Source organism: Corvus hawaiiensis, chromosome 1, assembly GCF_020740725.1.
Source record: "Corvus hawaiiensis isolate bCorHaw1 chromosome 1, bCorHaw1.pri.cur, whole genome shotgun sequence".
NCBI lineage: Eukaryota > Metazoa > Chordata > Aves > Passeriformes > Corvidae > Corvus > Corvus hawaiiensis.
The window spans coordinates 81,217,934-81,237,123 of record NC_063213.1 but is presented as its reverse complement, the minus strand read 5'-3'; the positions used below and the strand labels follow the sequence as shown (position 1 = coordinate 81,237,123).

Here is a 19,190-nt window from a genome sequence, read left to right as displayed (position 1 = left end):
AAGAAAGCAGAGGGAATGTTATGAATGGCCAGCAAGGGCTCAGAGAACCGAAGACTACATTCATTATGCCATTGTATAAACCCTTGAGGCTCTCCATGAAGCTTACAACGTAAGCATTGTCTAGTCAGGATGGTCCAGTGCTGGTACTTGCATGAGTAGTCAGTGAGTGAAGGGCCTACTCAGAATATGCTGTGATTCTGTGATGAGGCACATCCCGCAAATGAATCACCTCTTAAACTGAAAGGGCTTCATCAGGAATCTTCAGAATTTGAAATTAACACAGTAGTTTGATTCTCAGGGAAGAATGTAGGTCCTCTCAGGAGTCTGGTGCCAACAAGTACGGATTGGATGGTGGAACTTTCTCCTCTAGTTTGAATTCAGTTCAGGTAGGACCTACTGAGGCAATCTAGGCCAAGGGATCTCCTGAGGTAATTTGCCAGGTGCATAATTCAAGTTTCGGGCCTGTAGGCCAGGCTTTAGGCAGTTTATTTCCTGGGGGAAGGTGTTCATTAAATGCTGCAGAGAGTCTTACTGTACTGCTCTTACTCTTTGCCTTTAATATCTTGGGAGTCATAAAATGCTTGTAGGAAATTCTCATTTTCTGCTCCATCCTAAATCCTGGTTCCCGCTGTAGAGGAGTTAGCTCTCAGACTGCATTGTTCTTTGAAGTTGGCAAATAACCCTTCGTTAGACTCAAGTCATTGTGCAGTCACCACCAGGTTCTTCAGCAAGATGCTGGATTTTCCTTCCCTGTATTAGTCATCAGCCTTTGGAACTGCTGCATTTAAGATGAAGTAGTCACAGATTTGAAAACAACAAAGTGGACAGATTTACATATTTTTATATCTTCTAGTATCAGGAATGTGCTGTCCCAATCATGCCATGTGGATTGTGAGTACACTGGAAGTTTTCAGTATGAACCAGTCGCCTCAAGAACGTTGATCCATATTGACTTATTATTCAGTACATGCCTTGCCTACTGGTTGGAGAAGTTTCTTTCATCCTGCTTATTTATGCCTGTGGTTTCTTTATATGCTTTGCAAGACAGTCATTGAATTAAGGTAGCAAGAGATCCTCTTGACAGTTTGAAGTTGCAGCCTTTTGTGCTAATGCACATCTTTATCAGCCACATGAAATTCCAAGCTAGATCTGTACAGAGGTGCAGCCCTTGCTTGCCATCTGCCTAAGCCTGTCCCATAGTATCCAATAGTTACCACTGCCAGAGATTGAGTTGTCCTTTGGTTTATCCCTGTAATGACTGTTAATTTCTGAAATGCTGCATGTGGAAGAATAGCTCCCTGTTAAGTTGCTTTAGCTTAACTTTACAGATACTGGGTATTTTTGGCGCTGCCTTATGAATCATAGTGTGAATTTTGGTCACTGTTGCCTTTCATAATACAACTTTTCATACTTGGGTTTCAATGCAGGTCAGTCTGTAGGACAAGGACAATCAACATCCATACCAGATAGATTAATCCAATAGCCACAGCAGATGTCTTAGAGATTGTAGCTCGCTCAGCTTTGAAAATTTATCTGGGGAAAAAAGTGATCTTGGATAACAAGGTTCTTTTTTCTTGCAAAACAGAAGCAAACCAACTTTATCAGATCATCTTAATTTATCTGAGAAATGTTAGTTTTTCAACTGAATAATCACGAACACCACTCAGTGCATGAAATTACTGTGGTTTGAGGTATTAGTTAAATTTATATCTAAGACAGTTCTGGAATAGTTTATGTAGAACTCCAAAGCAACTTTCTAAAATACTTTAGTTTTTGTTTACACGTTCTCTCTTTGTTCAAACTTTAAAAAATTCAGTTAAGATTGATTTAGAAACTTAACATGAAAACACCTTTTAATTACTGTCAGTAAAGTTAAATGTGGTGGGGATTTTTTTATTTCAAGATAAGCTAAGTGTGGCTCCCTTCCACTGTTTATAGTTAATTTGCACATAGTGGCAAGGGACCAATTGCATTGTGAGTGAATCTGTAACTGTCCTTTAGCATGAGTCTGTGATTTCCTCCTCCTCCCTCTGCTGGCTTAATGAAATAACTCAGATCATAGAAGTGTTAAGTGAGTGACAGAGCTGAGTTGGAGGAGGGAATTGGCCGTGTTGAGCTGGTACTTCACTTTGTGTTACTTGCACCTTAGAAAGCTCGTTGGGTTTTTTCTTCCGTCTTGCATGTTCTTGTATACTGGAAACTGTTTCTAGTGGGGCTTTCCAAATCAACAAAAGCATTGTGGTGAGATCTGTGTACATCAAGAATCATCTGCTGATCTTTTGAAGCAAGTCGTAAGGAAAGTAGCACATGAAATCTCAAAAATAGTAGATAAGTGAATTACAGAAAATCTGAAATTTGAAATGTGAAAACCTATGACAGTCTTAAACTGAATGGAATTCTGAGTTTGATTTTAGGTAGCAGAAACATGCTAGGAGATCTAGTTCCTGGTTAGTTTGTATATTAACATCTAAAAAGAGGGGTTTTATTTTAATTTTTAGAAAATGTCTGGCCACCAGCACTCAATTGTGTATGTAGCCCTTTTAATATAAACTATGCCAGTAAAAGTATGATTTTATATTTAAGAGTTAATAAGCTTACCAAGTAGATAATACAGTCAGTCTTTCACTTAAGGAAAGGAGCTGACTGATTCTGATATGAATCAATAAAGCAGACTTCAAACAGCAACGTGGACTTTTGCTCTTCTAGGCCATGAAAGGTCAAAATTGAGCGTAAAGATAATGTTTCCAGTACAGTGATACTGCTGACACTCGTATGATCAGAGTTTTGGTGCCTGAAAAACTGTCCTGATAGCTTGCAAGCCAGAAATTAATAAAACATGCTGGTAGAAGGTGTTTTGAGGGGTTTTTTTTGGGCGGAGGGGGGAAAGTTGTTTTTTTGTTGTTGCTTGGGGGGGTTGTTTTGATTTGGTTTGGCTTGGTTTTTTTTCCCCCAAAAAATACATTTATTTGGTCATAGCGGGTGTCTTCTCTGTCCGTTTTGGATAAATGTGCTGCTTCTTCCTTGATCTGCCTGCCTCAAGACAGGTTACAGTCACTAGTTTCAGCCTCGAATAATGAAGGGCGGGCCATGAATGCTTGCTACTTGCTAGCATCACCATGATTTCACTGTGTGATTCCCATGCGGCTTTTGAAGGCGGTTCCAGTGTAAAATGGTTCTTTTTTGTGAGAGACTATTTCCACATTTTAACTATCCGAAGATCAGAAATGCAGAGTTCTCCATCTTCCCCTTCTCAATGGTATGTCAGCAGCAAGTAAGTGGTGGAGATCAGAAAAGTGAGTGTATGCAAAGTAGGTAAAGGGTGAGGGGGGTGAGGAATGGATAATAATGTGGGAAAGACTGGTGAAAATGAGCACATTGAGTCTGCAAAAGATCAGATTTACTTCTACAAGCAGCGTATACCACATATTTTACAGTCATGAGCAATGATTTTTTTTAAATGAAGCTGTCTTTCCATAGTTTCTTCTGTTGTATATTCTTTTGGGAGCTAGAAAAGTAAGCATTTTTCTAGATCCTGTGTTGGGCATAAGGATGGTTTTGCTGAGACTGCAGTAGAACTTTAATTGCATCATTAAAGCAACTTGCCGTCGTGGAGGATGATACTATTCACCCTTTCACTGAAAAGTGTTGAGCCTCTTAAACTCCTAGGTATTACTTAAGTACAGACTGAATTCCGTTTACTTTCAGTGTCGGTAGAAGAGTCCTTAGTGGGTCAGTGTGATGATTTCTGTAACTCTTACTTCTCCCAGGAAGAGGAAGAAAATGCGTAAGTTGTTAAAAGGCTATTATCAGTGCCAACTAATGGCATTGTCCTTTGATTGAAGTGGTATGCAAAGCACTCTCTGATGGGAAGAGCATACCTTGACTCTGCCTCTATGTGCTGTAAAATTCCCAAGAGTGCTTCCTCAGTTTTGTTAAGAATCAAGGTATGAAGGCTAAGCACTAATGAGACTTGTATTCATGCTGATTTCACTTACAGGCAGTAATGTTTCTCTACTTGAGTGGTTTATGTCATGATCTGTGTACTGGATTTCTATGACAATTTCTTCCCTTGAGAAGTTATTCAGCATTATTTGGAGCAAAAATCATTCTCCCTGGACTGCTTTCTGCTTTTCATCCCATGCTTTCTGGGAGTGATTTTGCTGTTGATTTCATTTGTTAGCTTATGACTTAGTAGTCTCCAGAGTCTGGTCTCTAATTATGTCATCCAAACCTATCTCTTTTTAGCTCTTTTTATAATGGGGAAAGTGGTCTCCTGAAATTAGTCAAAAGTATTGGTAATAACTGAGGCCATGTTTAGCTCCTTGCTCTCCTTTCTCTGATCAATACTTTACCTTGAAAGAAGAAAATGAAAACTTGCATTGACCTGAAACACAATAATACTCTTCTGGCAATACTTACTAGGAAAACAAATATTACATAAGTTAAGGATGGAGATTTGGTGAAGTGTTGGTGATTTGAAGTGGCTGTATTTTTGTGGTATTAGGGAATTGTTTGTTGTTTTGAAGATGTCCAGTAGGAGAGAGCTTGCAAACAGAAAAATATTTGCATGGTCAAGATAAATGAGAAAACCATGTTTTCATTGTTCTGCTAAAGAAAGCATGGATGCTTTTTATGGGAATAGTGTGTGGGATTACATGTGTACTGAATGTAGTAATGAGTGATGTTGCAAGGATGGTTCTTAAATCTGTTTGGAATAAAACAAAAAGTCTAGATATACTCAGTTATACTTTCACTGCAAGAAAACTGGGGAGAAAACCTCACTCAACTTCAGGAATCAGAGTAAAGGGCACTAGTAGATAAGAAGAGGCAAAGTACAGGCTTTTGAAAGTTATATTCAAAACAAACTAAAATATTCATGTTTTAAAGAAAAAGGAACTCTGAAGGTGAATGCTAGGTAAGGTATTCCACACCACTACATAAGTGCTGTATAGATATGGATCACTGACTTAAGAAAATTGCTTATGTGCTGTTGTTTTAAATTCTGAATGTCATTCTTGAACCTTTTGAGTATCTTCCAAAAAACTGAATACCATATGCATACTTAACTAATGGATTAAGGTATGGCTAGGATGTATTCGTTTGAAGAGAGTTTGCCTGATTTTGTTCATTCACTCATCAGAAATTTAGTATGTGTGCAGGAATCTTTCGTTAACTGGCAGGAACTAATTGCATGTAAAGTTTTTACTGTTGATAAAGCTGTCAGCCCAGTCATTGTGGTAGAAGCATTAAGGTCCTTAAAATGTCTTTTGTTCGTCACTTTTTCAGCTATAAAATTTACAGTAAACAGTTATGTCTGATGTTTTGAGGGGATAGATGCTTCTTAAGAACTGGAGCATATTCCTCCATATGCTCTGAACACAGACATTTATCTCATAATGATTTCAACTAATTTTTCTTGTATTAATTAGTTAGTTAGTTACTACTGAATCTTTCTTCGTGACTTAATAATATGTAGAAGGTGAAGTGAATTGTCATCTAAAGTAGAACTTCACTGTGTTAATCACCAGCAATGTGCAAGCTTCATTAGTGTTACCTTGCTGAAAAATGTCAGCTGAAGTTGTAAACAGATTAGAGAGACCCTCTCAAGGGGTCTCGCCACTTGGATCAGATTACTGTCAAATTGATGAATGTGGAGAAATGAAGTTGTCCTTGGTAGGCTTCAAAATACAGATATAATCTGAAATCATACTATTTTGCCAGTTTGAGCTAATTATTGCCTTGAGAAAAGTTAAATGAGATGTAATTAATGTCCTTCAATGGCAACACTGTGTTTCAATCCAACAGTACAGTTCTTTTTAAGCACTGCCTTTACAGCTTCTCAGTTCCTTGAATAATCGTTGTCTTTTTGTTGTAACATTCAATGTGGCCGCTTATGGTTTCTGTGTGTCTCTCTTCTGTACCACAGGTGTTGGATTGGATTGAAAACCATGGAGAAGCTTTCCTTAGCAAACATACTGGAGTGGGAAAATCCCTGCATCGGGCCAGAGCTTTGCAGAAACGCCATGAAGACTTCGAAGAGGTTGCGCAGGTAAAAGCAGTCGCATGAAGGACTGTGCACTTGTCATGGAAATAAATGAAAAATCCCTGCTTTTGCACTTGAAGGCTGGGCAGAGGGAGCTCCACTATAAAACATTCTGTTCCAGGAATGGACCATTTTTTCTCTGTTGCAAGTTTTTATTTTGTTTTTCCTTTATACTCCAGCTTTCAGAAGAAAAAGACAAACTTCCACAGTCCTAGAGAGTGTGAGCTTTAAAGTACAACAGAACTGCTCTGCCATTATTATTATTATTATTATTATTGTTATTATTATTTCAAAAACATGCTTTCAAATATAAATTTACAGAAGAATGAAAGCTCTCCTTTCAAAGTAGCTTAGTTTCATGGGATTCTAGGATTTAAACTTCCGTGCAGCCTGTAAGAGAGGATGGAGATGAATTGAAAGTCCTGCTATCTGACTTTAGGCTTGGGGAGCTCACAGATCTTCACCGCAGTCTCATGGAGAGGAGGTGGGGGTTTTCCTAAGAAACCAGGTGAGCCAGCAAGCTGGCCAACCTGGCTTGGGTCTTTTTCTTTAAGTACAATTGAGTTTGTATATGCCTTCCTCTTCTGAATCACTGATACCCTTAGTTTAGCCTTAAGTGGAACTGATGATACAACTTCAAAACACATTTTTTCTGTGAAAAAAGTCAAAACAAATAGAGATACAGAGGAGTACAGGGAGCTTAACAAGGAGCTGGTGTACCTGTCAGCCTCTAAAAGGGGATATGAGGTGAAGAAAAACCCTGTGCAGGAAGCAGAAGACTGGAATCTTCCCCATTAGTAACATGCACTGTCCACCCAGTCTTAATGACTGGTAGGAGAAAACAACTCCAAGATTAATCAAAAAAAATCTCCTAATGTGGGGTTGATACAGTGGTGCCTCAGTCAAACAGAAGACAATGTTATTAGGTAATTTTGACATGGTATGCTGGAGCTCAGCAGTGACACCTACTATGGGGGATGCATCAGAAGTGTTGTTTACAGTTTGCCTGTCTAGTGGAAGATATTAAGCTCTTGATAAAATTTTATTGTAAATACAGTCTTAGAGCACTCCAGTGGCTGAGGACTTGAAATAGCATCAGAAAACTTCCTCAAAATTGATTTCCTGTAAAATTTTCAAAAAGAATATGTGTTACTTTTGTATATATACATGCTGGATTTTCTATATGCATGTCTATTACTTCATTTTTAGTAAAAAGTAATATTTTCCATGTGGAAATACTTATTTCTCTGGGTCAGACAAGCAAGAATCTATTTCCATAAGATACTTAACAAAGCCTGAATGATCTCATACTTAATACTGTATTATTTGGACAAAGAAGAAGAAAATGTTTGAGTAGCTAAAAGGGGATGAAGTGCATAGAAATGTTACAAAAAGCATCTTGTTAATTTGCATTATACTTTAAAGCAGAAAATTGTAAAGCAAATGCTTACTAAATACTTTCTAAAAGTGAATGTTACTGGAGTTTGAAATTATTTCTTTGGGGAATGGGTGGAAGTTCTATTTTTGGAGATACTGAAAACTTAGATTGGTCAAAGAACTTAAATATACTACAGGGGATTATCTTCCACTGACAGAAGGATGGACAAAATGATCTAATAAGTATTTTTTTCATCTCTAACTCTTGAATGTGTAGTGAGTTACTGCCAAGAGAGGCACACCCTCTGAGTTGTTCCTCTTGCTTGCTGTAAAACTGGATATAAGCAGGCCAAAAGGCATTCCTGTTGTTGCTGTTACAAGGGAGATTACGTTCTAGTATAAAACAGCAATCTGCCATCCTTGTTAAAGCATTAGTAACTTTTGGCTGACTTATTTTCTGCCTACATTTCTGGTTGGTCCAGGTCTTCGTTGTGTTTTTGATTTTGGACTTGTTGTTGTTGTTGTTGCTCTTTTTGTTGTGATTTTGTTTTGGTTTGTTTTTAATAGGACTCTAGGCATTATCAGGGGTTTTCAATCAGTTCCAGTCAGAAGTTGAGAGAAAGTAATGTTAAGTGAAGTGTCACTGTCTTGGCAATGCTCTGGCAAATCCAGGGAGCCGACAGTAATGTTGGCATGTTCCTGGTCAAAGGCTAATGCCTTATTTTAAGGGGAGTGAAAATTATTTTTTTCTTTTTTCTTCCTTTCTGCTTCTTCCCACGTTCTTTTTTTAATGTGAATGAGGTGCCGTTTCCTCCACAGCATTCAAAGAGATTTTAAAATAAGCTGCGTGTCAAATAGAAAAGACATTCCAGCCAATGGGCTGTGGTCTCACAAATTAGTCACTTTAAAATTCATGTGAAATGAAGGGGTTTTTTTTATTTAACACTTTTTCTTACACTACAAAAGCTGGATAGTCAAAACTCAGCAAATAATCCTCCCTAAATTCTGATGATAAATACATGCTACACATACACACTTTGACTTGCACCCGCTATTGTAAAATTGCGTTGCTCTTTTCATGTAAAGCCTGTCCAGTTCAATTTCTACTTATCCACCTTTTTCTTCCTTTTTTCACCTTCTCTCCATGTTCTTCTTTGTGTCCATGAGACTGTTTAGTTAAAGTGTCAAGTGTCCAAATTTTGACGTAATTGATTCACTTATGGGTGTGAATTTTCAACTTAAAAGCTCTGGATACAGGTCAATATTGTAGTTGTACTTTTCCATGCATTTTTGTATGAAATGCTAAGTCAGCTTTTCGTGTTTCAAATATGATCTGTGTCTGCTTTTTGACAGTAGTCTATGCTCAAAAACCACAAAAGGTGTATGGCAAGAATTAATTAATGGACTCTTTTTCCATGAAAAGGTCTTCTTGGTGCAAGAGATGCACAAAAAAAAAATCTTCCAAACCTTGTCTGAATACATCCTTCATTTCCCTATCAACACCAGTTCCCACCTCCTTTAAGGTTATAAAAGCAGGTTATGAATTTGGATTGCTTCTGAACTTTACCCATGGAATGGTTGCAATACGTCAAATTAAAGGTCCCTGTCTTATAGTATCTGGTGGCTATCACCAGATGCATAAAGGAAAGGGACTGTATGCTTAAAAAGTTACCTTTACCCTCCCAGTTATCTGAGCCTGTTTGATGTTGGAACTGAAGGATCCATCAGAACCAGTATTTAATAATCACTGATGGACTTTTGTTTCTTTAATTAGCCTACTTTTAGAACCCAATTATGATCTTGGAATATATGCCAGATCCTGCGGCAACGAGTTATGCAATTTAATTGCTCCTTAGATGAAAAGTGCTTTGGTTTTTCATTTTAAGTGTATTGTCTGATGCTTAAATGTGATAGTGTCCACTGTACTTAATGAGTAATCTATCATATTTTCTATGCCTTTAATGATTGTATACCTCTGCTGATCTCAGGCCATCCATGTGTCTCTCTTCCCATTCCAGACCACAGTAAACTCCAGATTGTATGAAATGCAGTCCATCCCTCCACTCACTTCTGTTGCTGTACTTACTGTCAGTAGTACTCATTTCTGCACTAGTGTCTGAAATTTAACCTTTGGGTTTTCTGTGATGTATCACTTCATATGCTTTCTAAAAATATGGTGTTTGTTCTTTGTGAAGAATATTTAGAAAACGTTCCTTAACAGAAGGATTAAAAAATGATGGAATTTGTTGTTGGGGAAGGGAGTAAATTCCATTATGGAGAATTTTTCATAATTTTGGAGAAGAATGCCTATTAAAGAGTTGCACCTTGGGACACAGAGCAATGGACTACAGGTAGTCTTGAAGTTCTTAGGGGGCTCCTTCTTTTCCCCTGGGATTTGGGGAGAGTGTGCTAATGGAGATATCCTGAGGAAGTTTGTCACCATGAAGGCTCCTTTGTCACTTTAGGAAATTGGCATAAGCAGCATCAAGGAAGAACTCCTGCTCTTTTGCCTGACTTTCAACTGGAGGCTGCCCCTTGGGATGAGCATTTTCAAAATCTTCACATTACTGCTTTTTTCCCTCTGAGCATTGTTTAGAAGTGAGCAGAGAGCTGGGAAAGGCAGTTGTTAGTACTGAACACCTAGTTGATGTGATTTCTGTTCCAAAGGGTAGTTTACGTTCTATTCCAGCTCTACTTGGAAGTGAAATTTGAGCAATAAGGTATGTGCCTGCTGCTAAGTTTGAGAATCACAACCCCTTTTGAAGCAGCATCCAGGCTGTGATCTTTTTTAAATACAGGCAGTTCACCATCCCCTTTACAGAAAGAGAAGTCAGATGTGCCTGGGCCTGTGTAAGAGGAAGATACTCCTGGAATTCGTAAACAATGCTTCACATGTGAGATAAAGTTTTCATTAAAAGGGGAAACTTCTGTTTCAGCCATCTGCAGCTGGGTGTGGTGCTCTGGACTGATGAAGTAGTTGTTGTTTGAGGAGTGCCTTGAGGTTCTTCGGCCGTGCCCCTTGAAGGCGTGTGAGCTGCAGCCCTGGAAGGTGGAATACCCCAAGCACAGCTCAGAATGTGTTCAGGGCCAGCCTGGCCTGGGACAGTGGCCTCAGTGGTCTGGGGTGTGGAGTACCACATTCCCCACTGAATAGGATAAGCTTATGTTTGTCTCTGCAGGCTTTCCCAGGGAAACCAGGAAGGAGTTCTCTATCTCTCCATGCAACTAAAAAGCTGAAAGTTAAGGAAGGGCTGAGAGTTACATAGGCAAAGTCAAGGAACAGCATGGATTTAATTCCTTGCATAAACAGATCATAATAAATTAAGGGAGAACTCGCCCCAAATATGTGAAAGCTTCACTGAGTCATGTAATCTGTCCTGGGCTTGTCTAGTAATTTTCCTGATACCCTGGGGGAGAGCTCTTATTTCCTGTCTGTTAGTTCAGTTTTAGGGCTGGACTTGGATTTAATTTTTGTGGATAGTATAATGTTAATTAGAGGTGTGATACTATATTTATGGCAAAGAAAAGCACATTTGCATAGGCCTAATTCATCTTTCCAAGGAGTGTTTTTACCTGATGCAGTTGAGGTTGGGAGAACATGGAAGGGCAGAAGGGAAACAAAAAAGGTGTAGTTTACATTGTCAGGAATGCTTTCTTCTTTTTTTTAGTCTGTGGTGCAAACCTATCAGAAGACCTAATGGGGTGACGTGAGCAAAGCTTCTTTAGTCTAGACATGGCTTCAGTTTGTTTTCTCCAGTGGTTAACGTTCTTCTAACCTTCCTTGATGAGAGTTTTGAGAACCATTCTAAAACATGAAAACCCGAGGTTAGGCTCAAAAAAGAGCACCTGAAGCATAACAGAAGTTTGGACTCAGTCCTGTTTTGAATTAATGAGAAAGATATTGAGGCAGGCTGCAAATGGCAGGGCTTTAAGAGTTATTAAACACCTGTGTCTCCTCTGCACCATAGCAGGTCAGAGACCAGACTTCTCCAGTTCTTTTTCTGCTTAGACCCAAGTCTCTCACAGGACTTCTGATCTCCATTTGTTAATCCTAGGATATATTGGGACAGTATTCCACTCAGACACTCAGCCATAGCTGACTTCTAAATCTTCTTATGCTGCTGCTTTTTCACAAATGATGATACACTTGATACATGAATTTTGGATGCCTGACTTCTGTAAGGATGGAGAGAAATGTTCTCCTGTGCTTGGTCACTTTCCACCTTCCTGCTGGATGTGTGGACTTGATGTTAAGTATTTCTCTCAGCAGATAGCATTTTTTCAGCTCTAGCAGTACACATTTGAAAAGTCTTCTCTCCCTGACTGTAGTGATTTTTCCAGTGTTGAAGTAGGCCAGTTTGCAAGTAATTAGGCATTTAGGATGATCTTTATTCTAGATGTGAATAGAAAATATTAATTCCAAGTTATGTGTCAAGGAGACTTTTGAATAGACATAAATAAGGAGCTAAGGAATTAATTTATTCACAGTTAGGTGAAAAATTATATATAAATATAACAAAATCTTTAGTAAGTTTATACTGTACTACTTTTAAGAAAAGAAGAAAGAAAAATACATTCCAAGGCCCTTTTTCTAATTTTGTTTTCACTAGTGGAGTGGCTTTAAAATATACTGACTTACTTTTCTTTCATTTAATCCTGTGAAACTGACTTATTTCCCTCCAGAACACATACACCAATGCAGATAAGCTCCTAGAAGCAGCAGAACAGCTTGCTCAGACTGGGGAGTGTGACCCGGAGGAAATCTTTCAAGCTGCCCATCAGCTCGAAGACCGGATACAGGATTTTGTCAGGCGTGTGGAGCAGCGCAAGATCCTGCTGGACATGTCTGTGTCCTTTCACACTCACGTTAAAGAGGTAAAACTTCCGCTAAGTTGTGGCGATAACTTCAAGCCCTAAATGCAGTGTTGTCCAGTGCTGCTTTCATGGTTAGAACCTTGCCATAGGACATAATGAAAACCCCTGTTGTATGATGAGTTTTGGTTTGGAATGCACTGTGGATTGTGAGCTGGTGTATCATGGTGGTTCTGTTCAAGGATTTTTTAAAAATTTGATTTGATTTTTTTACTTTCAGAAGCAGCTTTTACCTCCTTTGTTGTGCAAATACGCATGCTTGTTCAGTCACAGAGAAGGGAGGAGGGTCAGATCAGGGAACTGGTACAGCTATAAGTCAGCATTGTGGGGGGAAATACTGTGCACTTCTGGTTTTTTATCCAACCAGCTCTCCTGTTGTCTGAGTTACCAGGCACATGGTTAGATTGTCATGGTTCAGGAGACTGAAAAGTGTGGCAGAAGCACAAGGCTACATAAGGCAGCCCTGTTGCCCAGAGAGACTTTGTTTATTTCTCTGTTTTGCACATCGAATTGTTATCTTGTATATTGACAGTTCTTTGCAACCTAAAGAGCTTATCTGCTAGGGACAATGGTTTGCCTCATGTCTGCAATTTTTAGTCTTCTTCAAAGATTGAAGTGATTCAGCAGGAGAAATAAAATTCCGCCACACTTAATTTTCAGTAAGATTAGCTTTTTGCTCCAATTCAGAACACAGAACATGTGAATTTATAAGCTCATGGGATAGGATGGAACAGGCTACAGCAATAATAAGGATGTCAGTAAGGTGTTCTGGTTTTTGACAAGCTTAGGTTATTTGGTTTCTGTTTTGAGCTCATGTTAAATCTCCTCACTGTTCGAACTCAGTGAAAATATGAAAAGCCTCTGGATCATAGCATGTCCCAGTCCGTCTTCCTTCCCTTCACTGTACATTGTGAAATGGTCTGTGTAGTGGCAAAGTGTAGTATTCAAAGTAGCTTCTTCAGCAAAACCTCCTAGAGGATAAGAGGGGGAGTTTTTTGTAAGTGAAACATCTGCTTAGCACTTGAAACAAAAGCACAAGGCAGTTGGTCTTTGAAGGAGGTCAGGATTGAATTATTTTTTAGCTTTAGACATGAGTACATAGCTCCCCCATCAGTTTTCTGTTAGGTGGTTCCTTGCCAATACTCTCACAGGACTCTGCTTGTTCAAACAAAATATAAATGCTGTTTTCATAAACTGTTCTTAGGGGGCAGCTTTTTTGTTTCACTTTCTCAAGCAAATAGTACTGGTCTATTATTTGTTATGAAGCACAGGAGCAGTCAGCTGCTGAAATGTGTTCATGTTTTTTATATATATTTCTTCATTACCTGTTTTTCTTAGCATCAAGAGCAACAGCTGGAATGGTATTTAAGTAGAATACAGTTGGTTGTAGTGATGAAAGACCAAAAGTGTAAAAGGATTTGCTTTCAAAAATGAAAAAAACCTGAAAGGCAGACTGATGTGTGAGTCACTGTTGAATAATTCTGGGAGGCTGATCCAGATGTGCTGGCACGTTGCCAGTGCTCCCTTAGATAATAATGTTTTATTGAAAAGAAAAAAAAATTCTGTATTTTGATTTATTTCTTTGGGAAAATGGCTATTATTTTGAGTCTGTAAGCATGCACAGCTGTTACTGTGGAAGCCTCTTTGCAGTCCAGACTTTGGTGGAAAAGTACTATAGTGGCTGGTGTTGATTTTTTTTTTGTTTGTTTTGTGGTGTGGATGACCTTTATACTTAGTAAAGCAAGGAAAAATTTTCAAACTACCTATTTGTGTAAGGGAGGATGTATTTTTATATATTTGCATTCTACTTAAAAAATACAGATGAGAGAGTGAGGCGGGTGGTTCATAGGTAGTAGACTGGTCCTTGGTTCAGGTGCAAAGAAAGAGCAAGCTCAAAGCTCTCCTGTGCTTTCTGTATTGTGATCTGTTTTCAAGAGCATGTTGTTTGTTATCAAACATGTGTGTGGAGTGCTGAGAAGGCATCACAAAGCAGATGGAAGATAAAAATGCCCTAACCTGAAAGTCATCCATGCTTTATTGGCAGGAGAATTGTGTTTCTCCTTCAGGATGTGGGAAGTCGCTGAATAAATTAGTGCATACCTGTAAGCAACATAAGCTTTCTGCTGTATTGTGAAGAGATTAACGTGCACACTTAGCTAGTGAAGAGAGGAGTTCAAGCAGTAGGATAATAGGTTAGCTGTTTAACCAGAAAGAGGTGCCTTAGTTGTTAAATAAAAAAATAAATACATACAAAAACAGCACCAAAAAACCCAACCTACCAACTGATCAAACCCCCCCCCACCCAAAAAAAACCCAAACAAAGCAAGACACCACCAAGGCATTTTGCCGTTGAAGTATTCAGGGTGAATTCTGTCTCTTGTATCTTTTTTTGGTGGTAAAAAAAAATAGGTATTAAGAGTTAAACCCCTGTTTGTGTGTGACAGTTTGGAGGGAGCTGCAGAGCTTAGAGAAACTGTTTGTCTGAGTTATTGGCTGTTTGAAATTTTGAAATCTGGCTCCGGTATCCTTCCAATCACTTGATTTCGTTGAAGTAGGATGTTTCAGTATGTTTTATTCTTTCCCCCAGAAATTCTGCTTGTTGAATGAATGCTTCTCATTTGGATGCAAGTATTCCAGTACCACTTCTCCCCTGTAGATTTACATAACGTTTATACCTGGCACAGAATTTGCCTGCAACGTTTCCCAGCTTCCCTGGGAAGCATCAGCCCTTCAGTGACTGCACAGTACTCTCACTCTGTTCATGCTGAGTAAATCAGCACAGTTTCTGCTTTCAGCAGTGTGATGGCCACAAGAAGCTTGTCCTGGAAGTAACAGACTTTTGCTATATGTGTGCACAGAGCAGCTGTGTAGTATGTGTGCAGCAGCCTGTTACGATGCACATGGAAAATACTGTCTGTCTTCAACATTTCCAGAAATTTTTGTAGTGAGGTAGTTACAACCTGGTAGAACTCGCTGTGGCTTACAAACATCAAAAAACCAACATACACGTTCTCAGACTCCTCATAGACTAACCTCAATAGACAACAGTTTTCACTGGGGAAAAAAAGGATCTATTCAGAAATGACAGAAGTACAGTGTTATGTAATGGTACCACTCATTTTGCTTCATGGTGATCTGAGAAAATCAGTTGCTTGCTATTTGTAAATTGTGATTACATGCTGCTGTCTTATTACTAGTTTTAAAGTTGTAAGGTTGTGAACATTGATTTTTAGCTCCCATGCAAACAGTGAGAAATTTCAATCTATAAGCCAGACTTCTCAGTAAGTGATGTACTGAAGTTAAGCTGTGCACTGGCAAGCTTTAAAAGTGTTTTGGATCATACCCCTGTCAGGATCTTTGCATTGCAAGTACTGTGTCTTGACAGATTCCTGGCCTGAGGATGGGCAAGGTACAACTGAACATCTGAAACAGACCATTGCAGGACAGTGGAACCCTTATGGCTTTTGTGCCGTGGGACATCTAATAGTATGGCAAGGGTTGAGGTGAGAAAAAAATTGCACAGGTGAAAGATGACAGTTAAAAATAAAGATAACAGTAACAAACAGTTATAAAAGGTTGTGTGCACAACACAGGAGCAGGAGTCTCAATAGTCTCTGCTGTGAAGTGTGTCACAGAGTAGAGATGAACAGCATTTTGGTGTGAGTTCAAATTCTTCCATACACAGACATACACATGTGCACACACACTCTCTCCAGAATGGCTCCCTCAGCATCTGTGAGTGGGAAGACTGAAATCCTGTCCAAGCCAGGTGTTTGTTGTAGTGCCAAAGTAGAGCAACAGATATTTTCCTAACTGGAGTCAAGTGTGGGAATGCAGTTCAGGCTAACTGTATGTGGAAGAGAGTATCTCTTAAGAGCCTGTTGCTTTTTTGCATATAACCTTTTGTGTGTATTCTGACAAGTCGATTGTAAAATAGCTCAGAGCGCTTTTTATGTATACACAATGTGCTTAATGGTGTTACTAGAAGACATGTCTCTTCTTTTTTCAACTTACTCAGACTAAACTTTGCTCTAGAGTAGACTGAGGTTGAAACAAAGAGAGGGGAAGTGGAATTGGCTAGGTTTTCAGATACAAGGCCTTCATTACCAAAGTAATGAAACAGTAGTCTGTGCAAGCTTTGGAAGGAAGGTGGCATCATTTTGAGGATGCCAGTGCATGGGAAGGCAGAGAAGGCCTTGCTCTGGCCACAGTGCTGCCCATTCATTCACATCTACCTATGAGACATGTGCATTTGATTCAAAAAAGCTTGTTGATAATGGTTTCACTTTGTCTCACAACTCACTCCTGGATATGTGCCCTCCTCTGCATTGCCCAGTGTAGGAGGGTGTCCCTCGCACAGCCTTGCATTTGTTTCATCTCAAGGTAGACCCTGAGATTGATGCCTTGAGAGGCCTCCCAGAAACAGAGACCAGACAGGAGCAAGGGAACAAAAGAGGCACTCACTTGAAAGGCCTTCAAAGGTACACCCTGGGGAGCCCGAATCCATTCTCAAACTGGACCCCAAGATGGACAACAGGTCACAAGTTCTTCACTCTTTTATAGGTTTGGTTCATCTGCATAGCAGGGTTAATTCTCCAATTAAAGCTTCAGTTTTCCCTTCAGCTTACCCCCCCTTTAGAGGCTCTTTGGTTTATACTCTTCTGCCCAGGACAGTCTAAGTGTCCTTGAAAAGCAGGCCTGGAGAGGCCCTGCCATGTCCACCCAGCACGAGAGCAGAAATGAACAGGCCACAAGAAACTTTCAGAGTCACACACCAAGCAGTACAGAATCTGAAAAATATAAAGGTTAAAACGTAAGGCATCAAGATGACAGCCCTGCTCCTTTGGTTGCTTGTCCCTCCTGGGTGTTTGATCTTTGTGCTGGTGGTCTACAGGTTAAATTTGCACGTCACAGAAAGGCTGCTTTCTCCTCTGCTTGCTGTTTCCAGGCAGCAGAGCATCTTTTGGATGCCGCTATCTAAGTGTAAAAGGCTTTATCCTTCAGTCTTGTGCATCTCCAATGTTTTTATTGTGTCATTATAGCACAGCAGTGGTCAATGTAACAGGTCTGGCAATAGATACAAAGTGCACTCTGGTCAGTATTTTGATTCGCTGCTCATCTGGAGTCTGAAAGTTCTGGAGGACACTTTTAAATCTGAAATGAGAAACACTTCCAGTGGCTGCACACTCAAGTGTGTAGTGGCTTACTGCTGGTAGGACTGCAATTTAGTTTCCCAGCACAGGTTTTCTTCTCTCTTGAGTTTTTCAATACTGGTAGCTCCCTTCCTTGGAAAAAGGGATGAAATTTAAGTCCAAGTGTTACTGAAATAGCACAAAGTGCTTGACAAAAGTGAGGCAGAAGTAGGCCTTTATGCTCTGTTAAGCTATGTATAGACATTTTTCTCTTGTTCAGTTAAGAAATAGGGCAAATGTTAATAGGGTAGTCTTAGCAGGCAAATATTAACAGTAGTTGATGTAATTTTGTGAACATGTGGGAAACTTGGTTTTGCTGCAAGGATGACTTTCTGAATTGGAAATTAATACCTTTATAACCATACAATAGATGGGGGTATTTGAAGCTTTTAAAGGTAATTATATTTAATGAAAAAAAAAAATGCAGGCATTTAGCATCTTAAATGCTACTGAAAGACCCTGGAAGACAAACTCCAGGGGGTTTAACATTTTAAGGTTTTTGTTTTTAAAAGGATGCATACTTTGTCCACTGCATATCCTGAAAGCCAAAGCTTACAGGCAGACATACACACAGAGCCCCTTTCTATGCCTAGACATACTTGTTAGGGAATAGTATTGCAACACTTGGCCCTGTACAAATAATAGCTCCTTCAACAACTGTGCCTGTGGTAATGCACATACTGCAACAATGTGCTGGGGTGCGGGGGCAGAAAGAGGAATTTGCAGTTTTTAGACGCAGAAACCGCATGCCTTTCTTTGCCTGAGCCTACTGAAAAGGCAGACTGAGAATCCAAAAGCTGTTATTATAAAAATGAAAAAATAAATTGTGAAAGAGTGTGATGGATATTTTACCCTAATAAAATAACTCTGTGCTCTTGGGTAAAGTATTTACTCAAAAATAATTGTTCTCTGTTTATATTCAGCAAAGTACAGTAGGGTCTTATTTAACTGCAGTCTTTCAGGAGATTACAGAGATGGGACTTAAATGGATAGAGGCCCATGATGGAAACACTGAAACTTCCAGGATGTTGCAGACAATTGAAATAATACCATCTCAGTGACTAATGGCATGCTCCCAAGAACTTAGGAAAGAGGTAGTACAGGATGCAGGCTCATTCAAGCAGATGTTTCTTAGTCTGTGCTATATTTAGATCAAGAAAAAAATCTGCTGAGTGAAACATTTGCCTGTCAGGGATTCAGAATTTTATTTCCCTCTCCAATTTTAATTCTGATAAGATGCAAAGAGCAGATGAAAAGAGGAGAAGAACCTCCTTCTGTGACTGGATTGAGTTATGTATGCAGTTTTCTCACTGTATGTTAGAGCTGTCTTGCCGCTGGATAAAGTTCTTACCGAGATCACAGGACTTCATAGTTTGTTTAGGGATCTTCATGTTACTTCTCTTACAAAGAATAGAAAAAAACATGACTGAAAGTTGCTCAAAAGTTCACACCGAGAGAAAGTTAATAGTTTTTTAATGATGAGCTTGTGATTTTTTTCCCCACTGGATTTTTGTTGCCAAGCTCTCTTTTATGGAATGATGTGTTACTTCAGAAAGTCATTGCACTGTAAAATCTGTAGTTCTGCACTGATGAACATGTATGGGTAAGCTCTAGTCTCTGTTCACCCCCTGCTGTAAACTGTTTGCTTTCTTTTGGCTTTGCTGTGCAGCCTTGTACAGTCTTCAGCCTTAATTTTGTATCTGAAA

General features: G+C 39.3%; 1 protein-coding gene across 5 annotated transcripts in view; it reads left to right on the top strand.

Moving 5' to 3' along the window:
- Window positions 1–19,190, top strand: part of TRIO (trio Rho guanine nucleotide exchange factor) — a 248,096-nt gene that overhangs the window by 101,221 nt on the left and 127,685 nt on the right. For all 5 annotated transcript variants that reach the window (XM_048311675.1, XM_048311683.1, XM_048311700.1 and 2 more), the window contains exons 10-11: window positions 5,927–6,049; window positions 12,104–12,295. In XM_048311675.1, the coding sequence (XP_048167632.1) occupies window positions 5,927–6,049; window positions 12,104–12,295 (315 nt within the window). The remainder of the gene's footprint in view (window positions 1–5,926; window positions 6,050–12,103; window positions 12,296–19,190) is intronic.